The sequence below is a fragment of the Benincasa hispida genome, chromosome 10 (genome assembly GCF_009727055.1).
Source record: "Benincasa hispida cultivar B227 chromosome 10, ASM972705v1, whole genome shotgun sequence".
Lineage (NCBI taxonomy): Eukaryota > Viridiplantae > Streptophyta > Magnoliopsida > Cucurbitales > Cucurbitaceae > Benincasa > Benincasa hispida.
This window is the reverse complement of record NC_052358.1, coordinates 14,564,282-14,586,058: the sequence shown is the minus strand read 5'-3', so window position 1 is coordinate 14,586,058 and position 21,777 is coordinate 14,564,282. Positions and strand designations below refer to the sequence as shown.

At 26.6% G+C, this 21,777-nt stretch overlaps 1 protein-coding gene across 2 annotated transcripts; it reads left to right on the top strand.

Annotated features, from left to right (window-relative positions):
* Positions 1–19,851: 19,851 nt before the first annotated feature.
* LOC120088428 (transcription factor MYB59-like) lies at positions 19,852–21,263 on the top strand. 2 transcript variants are annotated; one of them, XM_039045716.1, is made up of 3 exons: positions 19,852–20,190; positions 20,310–20,439; positions 20,531–21,263. In XM_039045716.1, exons 1-3 carry the CDS (start codon positions 20,073–20,075, stop codon positions 21,078–21,080), a joined length of 798 nt encoding a protein of 265 aa, XP_038901644.1. In that variant the 5' UTR covers positions 19,852–20,072; the 3' UTR covers positions 21,081–21,263. The 2 variants fall into 2 exon arrangements, with proteins under 2 accessions (XP_038901644.1, XP_038901643.1); XM_039045715.1 differs by having other exon boundaries at positions 19,877–20,219.
* Positions 21,264–21,777: the final 514 nt, after the last annotated feature.

Sequence of the window (21,777 nt, the reverse complement as noted above, 5' to 3'; positions counted from 1 at the left end):
CAATGATCTCACTGATATCATGCTATCAGTGGTAGTTCTCTATCATCGATAACGTGCTATCAATGGTAGCTTCTATCACCGATAACGTGCTATCGGGTAGCTTCTATCATCGATGACATGCTATTAGTATTAGCTTCTATCACTGGTAACATGCTATCAGTAGTAGCTTCTATCAATCATAGTCACTGAACACCTTTTAGCCATTTTCTTGTCCTTCCCAAACATTTATAAGTCCTTTTTCTTTTCAATGATAGCTTCTATCACTGATAAACATGCTATTAGTGATAACATTTAGGCATTCCACTTACATTTTAGTTCGAGATTCAACTTTATTAATTAAATCCATTAAGTTGACTATCAATGATAGAATTCTATAAATGGCTATTAACTATGAAAATATAATCAAAGATTAAGCTATCGATGATAGAAAATATTAGTGGCTATCATAGACTTTCATTTGCTATTTATATTTATCATTAATCAAACTTGATCATTGACTTGTTGGTGTTAAGTCACTTATGAATTGAGTACTTTCAAGTCCTGGGTACGGAACTCAACCTCATAATTCTTGTGGAAAAAAAAGGAAGAAAAAAATTCAAATAAAGAAAAGAAAAATTTTTTAAATAAGAGAAAGAGAAGAAGCAAAAACTGAAAAAATGAAAGAAAATAAAAATAAAGGAAAAAAGAAGGAAATGAAAGAAAATAAAAAATAAAGGAAAGAAACAAAAATTGGATAAAGGAAAGAAGATTAAAAAAAAAAAAAAAAAGGGAAGAAACAAAAACGGAGAAAGAAAAGAAAATGAAAAAATGAGAAAAGGGAGGGAATAAGCAAAAATTGAAGAAGAGAAAGAAAATAAAAAGACTAAAAAAAGGTGGTACAACAAGATAAGACAAAGAGGACAAAATTTAAAAAAAAAAAAAAAATCAAGGATTGATTAGTCAACTCATCCATATTTGCAAATATTTTAAAGATGTAATATATTTTTAAATTTTTTCTCTTATTCTACTATGTATTACAAATATCCTATTTTAAAACTATTTGAACCTAGGTTTGCATGTAACTCTGAATTATTGGTTTTAATTTCTAATTTCATTTAATTATAACAATTATAAAATGAAATGAAATAAATTAAAACCAATCATTGCGTGTGAAACCATACTTATATAAATTATGACAATTATAAAATAACATAAAGTAATTTTCTGTTTCATGTAATCTCAATTTCATTACTAAACATGCATAACAATTATATATACTAAAGTAATGAAATAACTAATAATATACATGCATCTAACTCTATATTATAACTCTTATAATATAAATGATGCATGATAATGTTATTAATGCATGCAAACACATATCATAACATTTATATTATATGATGCATGAACGTGCTATAAAATTAAATCATGCAACTATATATTATAACATTTATAATATAATATGATGCATGAATAATGTATAATTTATAGTGGGATTTTACTATATAGCATACAATATGACATATATAAATAATAATAAACCATACATCAAATGCATAATTTAAACACCAATTATTGAACTGGGATTGCACTCCTAAGCAATTAATTAAATTAATATAGTACTTATATTAATTTAATTAATTAAAAACAACTAACTATTATAAAATAATAACTTAACGGGTTCAAAACAAGTGAACTAGATCTTGAACCGCACGAATCTGACCGCCCTGATATTAATTTAATTAATTCAAAACAACTAACTATTATAAAATAATAGCTTAATCGGTCCAAAACAAGTGAACCGGATCTTAAATCGCATGAATCGGACGACCCAACACCTGAATCGCCTACGAACCACTCGAACCAAACGAACCGAATGCGAGCCAATCCCGAAACATTCAAAATCGTAGCACATTCAACAAATCATTCATCATATGAAAAATTACATAATGCACACCTACAAAAACTGCAAATTAAATTCTAGAAAAAAAAATAAAATTGGGACCATGAACGCCACTCTGATACCAATTGAAGGAACCCCGAGGTCCGTAGCAGAAGCGGGATCGTCCAATTTTAGATTTTTCTCAGAATTAAAAATTTACAGTACATACAAATTATGCATTAACAGTGAAATTTATAGCATGCTAATTAACAGAGGAAAAGTTTGGATCATGCTTACCCTTGAAGAACCAATTCTTCGTGTATTCTTTCCCAATCGATCATGAACACTTCGAACCACGAACTATCAATGAGGACACCACCAGAAGATTTTCCTCTGTATTCTCTGTAAAGATAGAGAATCCTCAGGAGTTATGGGCTCTGAGATCTTTTTGGGAGAGGGAGAAAGTTTTGTGAGAAGAGAAAATTTTCTTTTATGGAGAACACACACTAGGAATTTAATTTCACAGAAAAACGGTTGTATATTCTCCTTATCATGAAGAAAAAGGAGATAAAAAAGCAATTCCCAACTCCCATCCTATATTTTTTAGTATTTGAGAGATTTAGGGGGAGGGAGTTAGTATCTCCCTCAATTTTTAAATTTCAATAAATTTAAAATAAAATTAAATAAATTAAAACTAAATTCAATTTATTTAGTATATATATAACTATACATTAACTACCTTAATATGTAACATATATATATTATACTATATGTTATATCCAATATAACATATAACCTATAGTTTATATTGTATCAAATCCAGTATAACTTATAATTTGAATTCTCTGAATCATTTGTGGCATTTAATATAAATCACATTTATATTAAATTTAATTATACAAATCACAACCATATAATTAATATTTGAATGATATTTAAATATTTAATTCATCTCAAAATAAACTTTATATTATAATGCATCAAATACATTATATTAATTCTATCATATATAATTAAGTTGAATTAATTATAATCCCTCAATTAATTTGAACAATTCAAATTAATCTAAAATTGATTCTCAATGATCCTTGTTGAGCTATAGAGGGGACTTTATAAACCTATAGATTGAAGCTCCAATAATACTTGAATAATTAATTCAACTCTTTTAATTAAAATATTCAACATTCATTAACTGTCAGTCACTCCACTAAAAACCGGCAGCTGCACTCTTCATACTACAGATATATTTTTATGTCTATTAGATACAACCAATCAACAGTGCGATAACCCTTCACAAATTGCTCATAAGTACAGCTGGACCAAAATTATCGTTTTGCCCGTGTAGTTATATCTAGCTCCTTAAGTACCACTGATCCCTCTATTGAACAATAAGTCATAGTCCAACTATGACCAGACCCCTCTCGGGTCAAGAAAGGTTGTGGTATCACATTGTTCAAGCATTAGAATCAGCCCTTAAGGGAGCGGTTTATCTACTTACATTAGGGAATAAGTGGTTTTCGTCTTGTGTAGCTATGTTTCTAGCTCCCCAATTAGACAAATCCCCAAAATAGTAGACTTATTAAGTCGGCGATCTGACCACCCTCACCCATATAAATCAAATGACCACCTTCATAGGTAAGAGTTCACAATTCACTAAGGATTTAGGTCATGTCACCTATAGTCATCCTGGTGAAATGTAATTCTCTATTATTAACAATGTTATATAATGAGACTATTCATTTCGTGGTTCAGTCTTATACAAACTTCTTTGTATAGAATACCTCTGCTCAAATGTCTCTACATAAATGATTAGGATCAGATCATTTGTAGCACTTTACAACAATTGTAACATCTACAACGCGGACTGTATTCGTAGTGTCACCAGTATAAGGTATCCAACTTTATCCATCTACTACAGACCATTTAAGTTATAACTTAAACATGATCCACTAGTATGTCTTTACATACATGTTTAAGCTACAGTAGATAATCTTGGATATTAGTTTATTGGTTGGTAGGTTAATACTACTAAATGTCGAATAAAATATCTCATATTTTATTAAATAAATACAATTATTTGTATATTACAATTATAAACTATAGGACCCATGAGATTTAGGGTATCAACCACAACAACAATTATTATTATTATTATTATTATTATTATTATTTAAATAGTAAGGAGGGCTAAGAAAATAAATGGAGCTAGATTTTTGTGTAAAATAGTAGTTCGTTAGACCACAATTGTGTAATTAGGTATATTCATTTTTGTTATATGTGTAGAAAGTTCTAATTTCAATTAGTTAAAGTGACAAAAGTATATGAAATTTTATTTCAAAACCTAGTAAAATCAAAATACTAAATTATTAAAATAATAGATTAAATAAAATTATAATTATAGTCAAATCTCTATTTCAAAATTTAAGAAAGAAAAACAAATATTCTTCTAAATTTTTTAGTTTATTTTAAACTTAACTATAATAAAATAATTAAGATGATAAATCTAAACTAATCTAAAATCTAACCGCCAATTAAATACACGAAAATATTCCACAAACTTAAGATTTATAAAATTGTACTTCTCAGGCTTTCAAACTTTCAAAAACTACACTTCAGACACAGTTTTCAAACGCCCTCTAAAACTCTTGAAAGCCAACAATTATTTATTTATTTATTTTATTTTTAAAGTATAATAGGGATGAGTGTTGGAAATAACCTACAACTATCTAAGTTCACGGCCCAAAACATTTTCAAACTTGAGGGAGATTTCGTTGTCCCACATTTAAAGTTTAAAGGTTGGAAATATGGTATAAATATAAGAGCTCTATAATTCTCATACAAAATTGGATAGAGTAGTAGTTAATGCTCTTCTCCTTGCATAACATTACTTTTAAATTGTTATGGAATTAAATTTTTTATATGAATTTTAATGTGTAATATCTTCAAATCTGAACTTTTTCCATCTCCCTTCTTCAAAATCCTAAACGCTTTCCTCTAGATTTATTAGATTTCTTTATCTTCTTTCTCTGACTCTCTTTGATTTTTGAACAAGTTTGTTCGGATCAATTCCAATCCTTTATCTGACGAGTGCACATTCGAACTGGATGTTGTGTTAGCCTTAGGAAATAACTACCATAAACAATTCGTATCGAGGTTGAACCAAATTTACTTTCAAGACAATGCCACAACACAATGATTCAAATCTTTATTGACATGAATAACAATAAGAAGATTCAAACTCATAACCTTTTAGTCTCTAACACGTACTATGTTTGTTGAATTATACTTGTTTCCTGAAAGTCAAAACCATTTTGAAACGAAGAACCAATGACAAATTTCATTTAAAATGTCAAATATAGGAATTTACCTTATAATTTATTTCTATCAATAATGTCTATCATAATATATATATTCTCCATCAAAAGGTCTTGATGCTTAAAAATGTATTCTTAACAACATCCAAATTACTAGAAAAACATTCTTAAACGAATTCCTCACGACTGCATGAGAGAAATATCTATATATAAACCCTCAACCAAAACGACCAAAATCGAAAGGAGAAAAAACCCCTAAATTTGTATTATCTTTAAGCCAATAAAGAGATTGAGCCAAATGGGCTATTTAAAATATCATTTTAATCTTCATATTTTCAAATTTATATAATTTTAGTTTCTATACAATTTCAATTGTCTAATTTCAATCCATATATTTTCAATAAGTCTTAAATTTAGTCTCTCAAAATTAATTTTGACCAAACTTTCATACAAGAAAATACACTATATGAATTTATTTTCAAATTTTATAATAAAAATGCTAATCGATAACAATAAGATTTTTAAAAGTAAAATAATTAAAATTGAACAAACTCAAGGAATAAAAAATACATGTTAACCTCTTATTATTATTATTTTAAAAATGGGCTCAAGTTTGAGTCAAATAGTAAAAATTTAAACACTCCACTTCACCTAAATCCCAATAGCTTAAGCCATACTCTCATTTTTCTAATTGATTAATCATAGAAAAGATACGAATTTTAAAGCAATCTCATTTTTGTAACCGGCCCATTATATAAAATGTATAGTTAAAGTGAAACATTATACTATTAAAATTTCTAAGTAAATATTAATGCGTTTTTACAAGTTTCTAGAGATAGGAAAAAAAGAAACCACTAAAACCAAAGTTTTTAGATTTGTATTGAATTTGGGTGTCTCTTTGATAATATATGATTAGATCATCTCCCAATATACCTAATCAAAAGAAAAATCCAATGTTGTTTTCTAATGAATCACTTGCATCATTGTGATATATAATAAATTACCTTATCTCCTCACATAGTTTTAATTATCTTATGAATTTAATATGTATTTAGAGATTACTAGATGTCACCAATACAAATTATTATTGCCACATGACAACACCACTAGTGATTGCTTCAATTCTATTTATTTATATTATGATTGATTACAAATATCTAGTAATATTATTTGTCTTAGTAATAAGAATAAAATATTTGTTTTCATTTTCGTTTATTGATTTAAGTTCCATTACTAATGTTTTCTTTCCCATTTATGTTTATGTAAAGACACGTGACATAACATTTATGACTTATGTTATATTATTTGTTTGACATAAATTTAATGATCTAATGCACAACTAAATGATAGTTCCTAGCAATTAAAAAAACAAATCCAATACTAATATTTTGAGATGAAAAATTAATTAGATAAAAATTACATAAATATATACAACTAAACTAACATATCCAAATTGTTAGATTATATTAGATATGATAGATATTCTTATCTTAGATTTGTTCAAATATTGCAGATTGAAAAAAAAAAATCATAGAAATTCGTATCAATTTTAATTATAAATTTTCAATTTCATCCATTTAAATTTCAAACTTAACTAAATGTTTCGATTTATATTTTTTATTAAATTTTCGTTTCGATCCTTATATTAGAAAGATTTTCCACACATGTTCAAAGCCACGATTTGCTTTATAATATTTATTATATATATATATATATATATATTTTGTAGAAGAAATTTTAATAGACTTGTCGAAGAGCTTTTTAATTTCAAGCCAACATTTTACTTTGTCCATCAACTTGTGGTAGAAACAAATCTTATTTATACCAAAATTTTCTTCAATGGAGTACTCTCATTTTCGAATCAGTCACTAATATTAATTTGTTATTTTTTAATATTTCTTATTGGTCACAAGCTCGATTTGTCCTCCATTCGTAGCAACGAGCACACAATATTTTTAGAATTGCCTTTATTGGAATCTCTATCTCCTTTCTCTCCAACATCAATGTCTCCTTTATCCTTTATAAGGCCATTAATGTGGTTAACATGATTGAATATAAGTACGTATTCATGGGGCATCATTTTGTCCATCACCGCTTGTTCTCTATTCCTATTCACGTTTTAGCGGAGCTTAAACACTTCATAGTCAAAGTCGATGAACATGTCATGGTTGTCGTTGCTTGAATCTTCCCTACTGTCAATATTAGTGGTAACAACACCAAAAACGAGGAAACACAAAAGATCATTTGTTTCCCTTGCAGGTCCTACTTTTGAGAGTCGACTTTATGATTTTTATGATGGTGGTCATCTTATAAGTAATGGCAATTTAATTATTCTTTTGTAATGGTGATTAAAACGAAGATTTAACCAAAAGTATAATATTGATACACTTATCCAAGTTTGGTAGTTGCATTTCATTCTCTCCATTCTTCCTAAACTTAAACAAATAAAATAAAAACAACTTTTAAGAATCATGCAAGATTCTCGCAATGTATACGTCAATAACGAATAACAATTTCATATGGATATCAATAAATATAATCTAAATTATAAATTAATCAATTAAAATTGACTCCCATTGGAAGATAATGATGAGAACTATCTAATTGGGTAGACTTACAAGTTGTTTAATAAAAATAAAAATAACAATAACAATAAATAAATAAATAGACACCCAATTTGCAAATTCCACTTGTTTGATAACTTGTTCATACCAAACACCTAGAAATGTCTCTTTCTCTCACTTATGTGGATTCAAATAATGATATGAATCCAAATATTTTGAATAATTTCTTATTTAAAAAAATTATGATATTTACTTTAAAATTTAGTTTTTATAGTTTGAAACTCTTATAAATATTCTTTATAGTTTAGGATAGTTTTATCAAATTATTGAGGCTAAATTTTAGAGATGTCCATTTTTTCTATAAGAAATGGGAAAAGAAAATTCTCCGAAAGTTAAACGAAGATGGTATGGTAATATAGATTGATATGTTGAACCATCCTAGTTCTCTGTCCCATAATGATATTGCATGAATAATTTGATTTGTTTGAATAATTTTTAAACTTGCATTTATGGATAATTAAATAACTTAATTAATTTGAAATTTTATTTTATTTAAGAGGTTTAAGAAATTTTCGTAAGGAATCAACTATTTAAAGGATAAATCATGGTGGAAAACCAACTATCTAATTGAAAGTTTTTCTTCAAAAAACTACTTCATTGATTTTTTTCTACAAAAATTAAATAGAGGATAAAACTCTGAGGGGAAGTCGACCCTCGCTGATATTTTGTGGGGAATTCATAATCCAATCTTCGTAAAATTAAATTGAAAATTTCGTAAAAATGGAGAATGAAATGGGTTGTGAGGATAGAAAATTCATCATCATCTAATAGACATTTTTACTAAATTCTAATTATAAATCCTAACGACTAAATTCTAACTTTATGTAAATTATAGATTCTAAATTTATAAATTAACCTAAAAGAATCCTTCTCTACTCTTATAATTGGTTCAACGGGTCAAATCTAACATTATGCTTTCAATTTTACCAAATTGAATTCCAAAACTTCAACAAATTGTGGAATTAATATTTTCTCAAGTTAAATCAGAACATTATACATGAACCAACAACAAAAACTAAAAAAAAAAAATACACAAAATTTAACTAAAAAAACACTTAAAATTGGCATGTACTAAAAACACAAAATTAAAAATTGGTTTGGTAACCTTTCATTTTCTGTTTTTGTTTTTTTTTTTTTTTTTAAATTAAGCGATTTTTTCAAATTTTGTGACAATATTTTATATCTTTTTAAGTATAAGAGTTGAATTTTTAATCAAAATTTAAAAACAAAAACAAAAACAAATTTTTAAAACTTTTTTAGTTTTCAAAATTTAGCTTGATTTTTTAAAACATAAGAAAAAGTCGCAAAATAAACAATTTAGAGATGATAGAGGTGTATGTGAACTTAATTTTTTTTATAAAAAATAAAAAATCAAATAATTATCTAACGGAGCTTAAATTATGCAAATGTCCAAACTCAACCAAGAGAAATACCCAAAAGTAGCCACAAAATTAAGCAATTGCAAAATGCATAGACTTGGCAACAAAATGCTCAAACCCACAAAAAGCATATTTAACATCATCAAAAAGTTAATTATTAAAAATCTAATCTCATCCGAGTTGTACCATTGTAGTATAACACATTTGGGAGTAATTTTAAAATGATCAAAATCACTTGCGACTTAGCTAAAATTATTTTTTTTTTCTTATATTGTGATTTGATAATAATGAGAGAGTGATTACTAGAATATCCAAAATCAGTTAAAAAGGTGATTGCAAGTGATTTTTTTATTAGTGTTTGTAAGTGATTTTCTTTTCAAGGGGTCATTTGTTTCATGGAGTAGACATCTAGATTACCATGTTTATTTTATCGTATTAAAAGATGTCCAGACGTTTGAAGAATCCCTTATGAATTTTGGATGCCCTCCTAAAATATGGATTTTCTAAATTCTCGAGTAGAGGGCATCCTCACTTTATTTTTCTACCTTTTTTTTTTCTTATATATGTATAAATAACCGTTCTCATTTGCATTATATAATTGAAATAAATATTGTCTATATATATCATTTTTTTTGTTATATCATAATTCTCCTAATTTTTTAAGCAAGATATTCAAATTCAAATTTAAATTAATATTTATATTATTAAAAAAATAAATTATGATATATCATTTTGTTGAAAAAATAACATATAAAAATAATATAAACTGTATTAATTTAAAACGAAAAATCAAATAGATAAAAAGAAGTATGTTATATAAGTTTAAATTATATTAAATTAATTATAAATTAATAAATAGTCGTGAGAGGTTTCTTGGAACGTTATATAAATTTAAGACATTCTTCAGTAGAATCCTAGTTATCAAAATATTTTTAGATATTATTCCTACAAAAAAAAATGATAATATAGAGATGTCATACGTCTATAATTTTGTATATCTATAATTTCAGACATCTAAAGATTTCAATTATTTATATTCTCCAAAAGCAAACTATCCCTAAAAAGTATATTATTTCATATAAAAAATTCTACTCATATTCACTTTATTTTGTCCTAAATTTTTAGAAATTTTGTATTCTTTTTTTAAAAAAAAAAAAATTGCCCATTTTTGTCTTTATTTCTCTCTAATTTTTACCTTTTTCCTAATTTTCTCTCTAAAGTTTTTATAACATTTACCTCTAGTTATATATATACTTCTATCTCACTTTTTATCTCCCCAATGATTTTAACTAGACATTTATCTCACTTTTTATCTCTCCAATGGTTTTAATTCTCTCTAGTTTTTTTTTTTCTCTTTCTCTAACTTTTTTTTCACTATTTCTTTTTACTTCTTTCTCTAAGAATTTGCAATGAAATTTTTTTTCTCCTCACGCTTGAGTTTTTTCTCTCTTTAACGTTACTAGGGATGCATTTTGATCCGACAAAATAAGTAAAAAATCAGAAAAATGATCCGATTTAACCTTAGCTTATTTGAGATTAGGAAAAATTTATATATTAATCCTATTTCGGGTAGGATTAAGATAAATCTTATATCAAACCATTATAAATCCATAATTATAGCCCTATATTAGGTAGCTTAAACTTCTAATTTCTTCTCCATTATATATAGAATTCTTGACTTTAGCATTGAAACTTTTTTTTTTTTGTTTTATAGATTCTCTCTCCTCCAAATTATAAATTTACTATTGATATCACATGAAGGTCATGTACATTTTTCTCAATCCAAATTTTGGTATCAACAAAATTTAATCATAATTAAATTATTATTTTTATCTCTCCAATTTTATTATTTTTTTTATATATCTTAGTAACTTTATTTCTCTATCTTCAAATCTTCGGTCTTTATTAAAAGCTTGGATTGATTGGGAAGAAAAATGTTTTCAAAAAATCATTTTCATTTAAACACTTTCTACAAAAACGTCTTAAAATAAAAATATTCATATGTTTGACAACTCTTTCTCAACAATGTTATTATATACAAATTTATTTGTTGTTATATTAAGTGTTTTATTAATATCAAATTACTATATACAACACCATCGACAGTGACAACTGGAGTTGGTCGGTGGTGGTGGTCGGAATTCTACAGCGGAGGGCAATGGTAATCACGAGAATATAGTGGAAGTGAACTAGATGACTTTTGATGGTGTTTTGGCAATTTTAAAGAATTTACAAATCTGGGAGAGATTAAACATTAAACACTTCATTTTTCTAAAAGTTGATTTTTAAGTATTTATCCTAAACCAATTTATTCCATAAACTCATTTTTAAAAAAGTTATTTGACGATTTTTTCTAAAATGCCTTACTCTGAAATTTAAATACTTAAAAAGTTAAACTAAAGACACTCAAACCTTGTTTCTCCAAATTTCTTATCTGACTATAACAATTTTTTTCTCTTTTGAAAATTTTCTCTAGCTCTTTATTTTTTACTCCCTTAAAATTTTTATTTCTCTTTATATAATTTTCTCTACCTCTAATTTTTCAATCTCAAATATAACGTTTTTTCAATAACTTGATGATTACAAAACCACCTTTGGAAACTTTTAATCTAAAATACTTCTAATTAATTTAAAATCATTTGAACGAATATAGAATCAAATACCAACATGACTAATCACGTTCTTACAAAACTGATTATAATTAACTAATTTAACTCAAACAATTATTCTAAAAGTCAATCTCAATTCTTAAACATGCCTTTAAATAATTGAAAATCACTTTTAATTTTGATGATACAAAATCACTTTTAAAAATGTAAAATCTGAACATTAAGATAATTGTATGAAAATTACGTTTAACAAATCCTATGTTAATAAATCATTTTTATTAGAACCATTATTTCTAAAACACTCCCATATATGTCCTACACTCTTAAGTAATTATAAAATTTTAAAAAATAAAGATTAACGTTTTATGTGATAATCATTTGATTTTTCATTTTAATAATTAAAATTAAATTTATAAACACTACGACTAACTATATTTCTTGATTTTATTATTTATTTTTTAGAACTCATTTCAGAATTAAGCCAGAATTTTAAAATTAAAAATAGAATAGTTTTCAAAAGTTTTTGTATTTGTTTTTCTTTTCTTTTCTTTTTCTTAAGAAGTAAAATTCATTGCATTGGGAAAAACAAGCACAATTTCAATAACATACAACTAAAACTAAAATTATAAATTTAAAGTTAAAAAACTTATGTGTTGATTTTTTTTTTTTTTTTTTTGATATTCTTGAAGAAACACTAAGACGTTGTTTGTTAATCTTTTGGTTCTTTGTTTTTTTTTTTAAAAAAAATTAAGTCTATTTCTTCTATATTTCTTAAAATGATTTACATCTTTCTTAAATACAGTGGTTGAATTCTTAGCCAAATTTCAAAAACAAAAATAATTTTTTGAAAACTAATTTTTCTAGTTCTCAAATTTTGACTTGGTTTTTTAAATCATTGGTGAAAAATAAATAATAAATGAAGAAATTTGAGGATGAACGTAGTATTATAGGCGATTTTTAAAAATAAAAATAAAAAATAAAATAGTTATTAAACATAATCTAACGATTTATGTGGAGAGTAATATGGAAGACACTGTTTATTTTTTATGCTAGCACAATGACTCATCACAGAGTGAGTGGAAAAAGAAACATATATGTATTACTTATTTGGTAGAATCTATGTTTAAATTATAAAGTAAATAAGAGGATTGAATAACAAACAAAACAAACAAAAATGACAAAAAGTAAAACGTGGTACAACAACCACCACAAATATTTTCCATTATGCCAATAAAATGAAAAGAAAAAAAATTCCAAATCTTATTCATCAAGGATTAAAATATGAATGTCTATCGATAACGAGGTTTCAATTATATGAATGTATTGATTGTTGATATCAACGAATATTTCTGTGAAACAAATCCTTCATAAATCTATTAACTAAAATTCATGATGAAGTTCTTTTAACTTTCTAAATAAGTTAAATTTTTTTTAGAAAAATAAAATATCAAAACAAGGTATAAATCTTATTAGGTTTAAATACTATTTTGGTCTCTATAAGTATATCTTAGCTAATTGGTAGTGGTTGATAATTAAAATTTTGTCATTATACCGTTAAATGTCATTACGAAGAAGGCGAGATGAAATGGTAAGCATACATTACTAAACTACCTCATCAGTGTATCGGTGTAAACAAATTTACGCCCAACAAACGTCAAACCCTGAATTTAAAAACACTCACATTTTCAAAAGTTTGTCGACAGTTTCATTCTCTCCCTGCTCATACATTCTACTGACACCAAGGTTTATCTTTAGGTTATTCGATCATCAGTAAGTACAATATATTTGAGTTCTTGTATTCCATTAATGGTTGATTTCAAACTTTTCATATCACTTCGATTTTATGTTCATCGCATGAAAAGGGAAGGAGGACAAGAAGAAGATCGGAAGTACTTCACTGGTGTTCTCCAGTGACTCAGAGTAAGGTCCTTTTTCCCCTTCTTGGAGGGTTCTTTGTTCTTGTTGGATCCCCAGATTATTTAATTTCTTTTTGTTATCAATGAACGGTTTTTTCATATGATATGTGCCTCATCTAGTTCATGATATTTCGGAACAAATGAATACTTGAACACGTATTGAACAAAAAGTTCATGTAAAATAACATAATATTCATACATGTGCACATCGATCTCGTTAGACAGTGAACAAGATCTCTGTAATCAGATTGAGTAAGAGAAAAAAAATATAAAAGAAATTGTTTATCATTACCATTATCGACCACAAACCAATTTGATCGATAACCATATAGAAAGGAAAAAAAATGATAAAATCACTTTTATTGACTTATTGTTGCCTACCAACCGAATCAATTAGAACAATAAATGATGACGTGTGGGAAAACAATTGGAAATTCGTTAAAAGATATCTAATAAAAACGGGTGGCTTCCACGTAATTTTCAAAACACGGTCGGATTAATCATCCCCAATTCCATAATCGGATTGTATTAATTGATTAAGGATTTCATATTAGGTCCCACAATTCATTATTATTACAAAATACAAGTTGAATTTCATATTAGGTCCCACGATTCATTATTATTACAAAATAAACAACAACAAACATAATAAAATAGAGCTCATTTTCAAATTACCATTGATGGATTATATTTACAAGGAATAAACAAAGCCTTATAAAAGTTATTTAATCAATTTTTTTTTTTAAAAAAAAATGTTTGTTTTCCAATCATGTGAACACATGTAAGGGAAAAAAACAAAGACACACGACGCATTTATGAATTATACTTGTTGTCTTACTCATTTTAACTCCACACCCAAAATTTTATATTATTTCGCTCAGGATTTTTTTTTGCTAATTTTAACTCTCAAAATTACTCATCGTATGTGTTTAAATTTATTTACTTAAGTAACAGTAAGCAAACACAATATTTTTTGTGTATAAAATTAACAACAAAAGTCTTTAAGGCTTAAAACGAACTTTTCAAATTTTAAGTATTTTTTATAATTTAACCTATAATTTATATTTCATTATACAATACTTAATCTTAATTTAACAAAAATGAAACGAATTTATAATGTGAAATACTATGTTTTTATCATTTTTTTTCAATGCAAGAACCCTAGCTACAATTGAACCATTAGAAAAATGTCATTTTTAGAAATTTTGCTATTTGGACCCAAAAACAAAATCCAAAACAAATTTATTAAACAGAAATTCCCTTAAATACTTCTGACTAAATAATTTGATAACACAAACAACATCCATATGGCAAATCAAAGAGTAACACACGGTCTAAATTTAATAATAGTGTCATATGTACTCGATCGGATCAGAGATTCAAATATTCTATCTCCGTTTGTTGAATTAAATAAAACAATTACAAGAATAAAATAAAATCATTAATATTTAAAATAGTAATAAATATTATATATCAATTGAACTACGTTAGAATTAGCATATCAATCAAGATAAAAAGAATAGATAAAGAGGGATTAGGGAGGGTTAAAATTAAAACTTAAAGGTGGTGATTTCCACGTCACGAGTGGTTTATCTCTTAAAAAAAATGAAAATAATAATAATAATAAAAAAAAAAAAGTGTTGGCACTAAAAGGGTTATTGAAAGGATGAATTGAAGGGGGGTGGGTGCAAAAAGGCAATAAAATATTTGGTGGGTTCTTAATTGCAAAATGCTAAATGCCTCACACTATACAATGGCTGCTCATAGTCATATTCAATACTCTTAGCGCCACCCACCTTATTATTTTATTATTATATTTTTTAGAAACAAAAAATTATTAAAATACTTATTCTTTTAGATAATTGCAATTGATAGTATTCTTAGAAATAATAAATAAGTGTATATCATCATCTAAAAAAAATACAAATATAGACAAGTCTATTAACAATAAACTTCTATCTTGATGGATTCTTATTAGTAATATGGTTTAGACTCGACAGATTATTTACATTTGGTCATATTTGCAATTTTTTTTATATTATGTTATATCTGCTAATATTTTGGGTCTAATGTCTATATTTGCAATTGTCCTTATTCTTTTTATACTTTGAGTATGTTTAGTAACCATTTTGTTTTACTTTTTTACTTTTGAAAATTATACTTATTTTTTAAAAGTTTGTTACTCATGGTTTTCACATTTCATGTGTACGCATTTGATTTCTTAGCCAATTTCTAAAAATAAAAACTACTTTTTGAAAACTACTTTTTTTAAGTTTTTAGAATTTGGCTCTGATTTTAAAAACACTCTTAAGGTGTAGATAAAAAACCCATAGATACTACTAGATGGAAATGATATCTTTGTCTATAGGCTTAATTTTTAAAAACCAAAAACCAAGGTCTCGTATATTAATTATTTTGTTTTTTGTTTTTGGTTTTTAAAAATTGAGCATATTTCTTTTTCATTTCTTAGAATGATTTGAATTCTTAGCAAATTCTAAAAACAAAGATAAATTTTTTAAAAGCTATTTTTTTTTAGTTTTCAAATTTTGGTTTGATTTTTTAAACCATTGGTAAAAAATAGATAACAAAAAAAGAATTTTGGAGATAAAAATAGTGTCTATAGGCTTAATTTTCAAAAAAAAAAAAAAAAACAAAATGATTACCAAACATGACCCAAATGATTACCAAACAGGGCATTGATTTTTTATTTTCAATTTTAGTCTTTATATACATTCAAATGATCAATTTTAGTCTTTACATTTTCAATAAATCTTAAATTTAGCCCATACTTCTAATTATAGTTGCTTTCTTTTTCTATTTCTTAATTGATAACTAAATTTTTTACTATAAATTTTAGAAACGTATTCACATTGTATATTTTTTTCATGAATATTATTATTATTTAATAATTTTTAATTTCAATATCGATGATTAAATTTAAAATTTATTGAAAATATGAACACTAAAATTGAAGATTTAAAAATACATAGATTAAAATTAAACATATCTCGAAGTACTGGGACTAAAATAATATTTTAATCTTTCTTTATTTTATTAATTGCCATTTTGTCTGAATTTGAATTTTGAGACACACCCCAGGTGATACCAAATTCCATTTCCTCCTTATCATATGTTTCCTAGTGCTGTCATCTCATTTTACCAACTCAAAATAATTTATTCATAATATTAATTATAATGTTTCCAGCATTTATTTATTTTTTCTTTTTTTCTTTCTCTACCAAAATAGTATTAAATGGCTTTCTAAATTTATGTCCAAATGCATGTTTCTAAATTTGGGAATTGAAGTAGAGAAGTTTCAATACTTTCACAATCTATATGATTTTTTTTTCTCTTTATTAATATTTGAATTTGTATTTTTATTTTATGAGCTTCTTTTTAATGATGTGGAATTATCGATAATTAAGAGGGAAAATAATAAATATCTGGTTAGTACTGTAGTCCCAAAATAGTGGGATGTTTCATTTTGTGGAGGAATTGATAAGATTGTGATGGAACTTAATTTGATAAGATAAGGGTGTGGATAGGATTTTTGGCCAAAATCATACTCTTATTTTTAGTGGGGAGTTTTGATTGAATTCTTCTCTCTTTTTTTTTTTTCTTTTTTCTTCAAAGCAATTACTTTTATCAAATACCTTTTGTGTGTATAATTGTGATGGTCGTGTTGGTTTGAAGGTTTTCTTGCATATCTTTTATGGTCCGTTTATTTTCCAAAATATGTAATCGACTTTTGTATGAAAAATTATTGTATGTGTTTGGTTCATGTAATTTAGTTTTAGAAATTTTGGGTATTAATTTTCTATGGTTAAAATTATTATTAAAAGAGTAGGTTTTTATTATCATTTAAAAAGGTAGATTATTTTTTTTTTTTTTTTTTGATATGGTGCATGAGAGAGAAAAAAACGGTCTGTCAGATAAAAAAAATTCTTGCCTCTCTTTCTAAATCAATAACATGATTATTTCAAATTTGGAAATAATTAGTATATTATATTTTTAATTAAAAATATAATTTTAAATTAATTTAAATATTAAATAATGATTAATTTTCTTATTTTGTATCATTTAATTTTAAATTTGAACAAATAAACAAAAACATTTAACTCTTAGATATTAATTATATTACATATCCAAATACATACATTTATTACTCTAGATATTTAAATCATAAAGATTTAAATTCTATATATTTAATATCTATATCCATGAAACATTATCCACAATCCAAATGGCCGCTTAAAGTTTGATCTGTGTTTTCTTAAATGTTAAAATGAATTTTACTAAATAATATTGGACTTAAAGTTTATAACTTAGAGGATTTAAAAACTTATAAACCTAAAAAAAAATATTTACCATCCTACATAACATCTAGCTATAAAAATGACTAAAACTCCATCCAAAAAAAGGGTTAAAACACAATAACGACTTCGTTTGATAACCATTTTGTTTTTTATTGTTTGTTTTTTAAAATTAAGCCTATAGACACTACTTCCACCTTTAAATTTATTTCTTTGTTATCTAACTTTTTACCAATTATTTAAAAAAACAAGCCAAATGAAAACTAAAAAAACTAGCTTTTAAAAGTTTGATTTTATTTGTAGAATTTGACTGTGAATTCAACTATTATGAGGAGGAGATATATTTAATTTTCAAAAATAAAAAATAAAAAACAAAATGATTACCAAATGAAGCCTAAATCATTAAAAGGCGGTCAACTTGAGTCTAGCTCAATTGATAAGATATTAATTGCTATCTTAAAAATCAATAATTTAATCTTTCACCCGATAATTATTGAACAAAGTTGAACCAAAATCCATCGACAAACCTATACCAACTACTAAAATGTTCATGCAAACAAATATATCAAATCTATCTTAATTACTCCTATCAAGTTGAAGCAAAAAGCTGAAGAGAGGTCTAACTCATAGCCGAAGCTTTTTTAACTCGAAGATAAATAAGTCTAGATTTCATATACTAAGTTAGTTGTTAGTTTATCCAAACTCTATAGATTTAAGCTTACAAGACTTGTATTGTATAGCTCAATTAACATAGTATTTTCACTATCCATCTTGAAGTTTAAAGTTCCAATTGTCCTACAAGTCTCCATACATTGTATTAAAAAAAAAAAAAAAAAAAAGCTTTTTTTAAATGACAAATCGAAGTTCCAAATACAAGTTATACAAATTCCTTTCAATAAGCCTCAAATTGGTCATCACATATTCAATGGATGTATTTTAAATTACACTCATCTTTTTGTAGTCTACTCTAACTACACGATAGAAAAGACATCAAAATAAATTTTTTTTTATTCCTAGATTTTTGTCTAGTTCCTATTTAGTTTCTAGGTTTGAAAATGTTATGTTTTGCATTTTGATTTGAACTTAGTCTAAGTTTCAAATTGTTACAATTTTATCTTTCAGATTTGAATTTTATTTTAATTTGTTTCTAGATTTCAGGGTTTTACTTTAAATACTCCCTATCAATTTTTGACGTTAATATATATTAATTAATTTAAAAGAATTATGAAGTGAAAATTTAAATTTAATATTTATAACGATGAAAAATAGTGAAAGTTGATTATTTATATTATTTTAAGTGAAGTAATAGGCATTATTACTAGAAACAGAGAGGTGAGTAGTTGAAGAGTATAAATCTCCAAATCTGTGGATAAAAAAATGGTTTTGTAAGCCGTTTGTCTTGCTGTTCTATTGCTGGTGGAATTTAGATGGTGTCTTTTCTGAATACAAATGATTTGACAAGCATTTTCATAAAAGTAAAAGGATCCCACTAACTACTTTATAACTTTCTACTACAGACAGTAATTTTAATTTTTTTGCTAATTGGAACTCTCTGGGGCATTTCGTCGAACACTTTCAACGCTTGTACCAAATGCCTTCCACAAGCAGACTCCACCTTATTTGAACTTCCAACAGATCAATCCCAACGTGGGTTTTATTAAAGGAGGAAAATCTCAATACATAGTGGGGTTTCTTTAAAACGATTTGAAAAAAAAAGACAGGAAGAATTGATCGCCCTTTGGGTTTGAAAGAGGCGTTTTTGAAAGCTACATCAACATATCAATCGCCTACTTTGATTATTTTTGGTGTTAATGGCTTACATCATATGCATAAGGTTACTTATCACTAAAAGCCCACTTCAGTTCCATGAAGGCCCTGCCCCCATTACATTACTTGTACGGTGAGGATTCAAACTCCCTCATAAAGTAAAGTCACTTGGTTGAGATTTAGATGCTATAAATATTAGTAGAATAAACCCAAAATCTCCATGAGTTGGTGGGAGAGAAGAAAGAAAGAAGAAAAGGGGTTTGGTTTTGTCTAGAGAAAAAGAAAAATGGTTGAAGGACAGGAAATCAGAAAGGGTCCATGGACAGAGCAAGAAGACATTCAACTGATTTGCTTTGTGGGCTTATTTGGCGATCGAAGATGGGATTTCATTGCAAAAGTTTCAGGTTTGAAGGTGGCGGGAGACAGTTACTAGGTAGGCTAAACTGAAGATTTAATGTTTTTGTTAAAGGGCTCTGTTTTAATTACTTTGGAATTTGGGAAATTTGTGGAATTTGTGTTGTAGGATTGAATAGGACAGGCAAAAGTTGCAGGCTTAGATGGGTTAATTACCTTCATCCTGGTCTTAAGAGAGGCAAAATGACTGTTCAAGAAGAAAGACTTGTGCTTGAACTTCACGCTAAATGGGGAAACAGGTTTATCTCTACAACTCCATAGATTCTTTTCTAAATCTAAACCATTATCTCTAAATTCCTCTGTTTCTTTTCTTTTTTGTTTTCATCTCAGATGGTCCAAAATTGCTAGAAAATTACCAGGTCGAACCGATAATGAAATCAAGAACTACTGGAGAACCCACATGAGGAAGAAAGCACAGGAGAAACGAAGGGCTTTGTCTTCATCTTCTTCTTCCTCATCATCATCATCATCTTCTTCTTCTTCTTCCTTCCACAACCCAGCAAAGGAATTTCCTGCAGATACTGGACCAGTGAAGTTTTTTGACTCGGGGGGGTCTGAAATCTCAGCTTCATCATCAACAAAGAAGAAGATAGAAGAAAATCAAGAACTGGGTGATCAAAATGGATACTCCATGGATGATATATGGAAAGATATTGAGGTGTCAAATCATGAGAGTTTGATTATGAATCAAGATGTGTACAGTGAAGAAGACTGCAACAATAATAACTTTTCTTGTCCTGCTCTGAATTCTCCTTCTTCATGGGAGGATTATTACCGTGGGGATTCTCTGTGGAAGATGGAGGAGGAAGAAAGTAAGCTAATATTCTCTGGGTGGCCAGGCCATGGCTTAGCTCAGCCTAATCAGAATTTTTTCTATTGAATTTTGTGTATAATCAGTAGTGATTAATTTGATAATTATCTAAGAAGCGTGTTCCTTCTTGTGCTGTGTAAGTTAACAAATGCCATCGTAAGGTAGTATCTTTTAGCTGTGTTTTTGTTCATGTAACTAAGTTAAAGAATAATGGAAAGTGATGGATTTAGATCCATTTCCACTTGTGGGTTATGATCAATTTTAGTTGTTTTGATGGCTGTTCGTTTCTTCTATCTTCTAATCAAAAGCAACGGACTATATAAATAACAGAGAAAGATAAACATAAACATAAACATAAAGAAAGTGGTTAAGTTAAAAACACAAGGCGGCATTTGCTTTTCTGAGGCTGATTTATAAATTATATCTTGTTAGCTGGACAGTTCCATCAACACCATTACCAATTCAATTCCACCACATCGCTATATATATATATTAATGTTATTGCCAGTTTAATCTGACCTTTCGGATTTATTGTCTCTTTAATAACAATGTTTAATAAGTTATTCAACCTCAACTTTTAATTTTGTAAATTTTCTATCTTATACATCCTTTACATATTCACTTATATATATATTTTTAAAAATTTAGGGTTAAAAAAAAAAGTTGAAATTTATGTTTAAGAAACCCTAAAAGATTAAAGTTATGGGTAGTAGATACATTAATTTTTTTTAAAGGTCAAATACGCCAAAAACCTATTAGATACAAA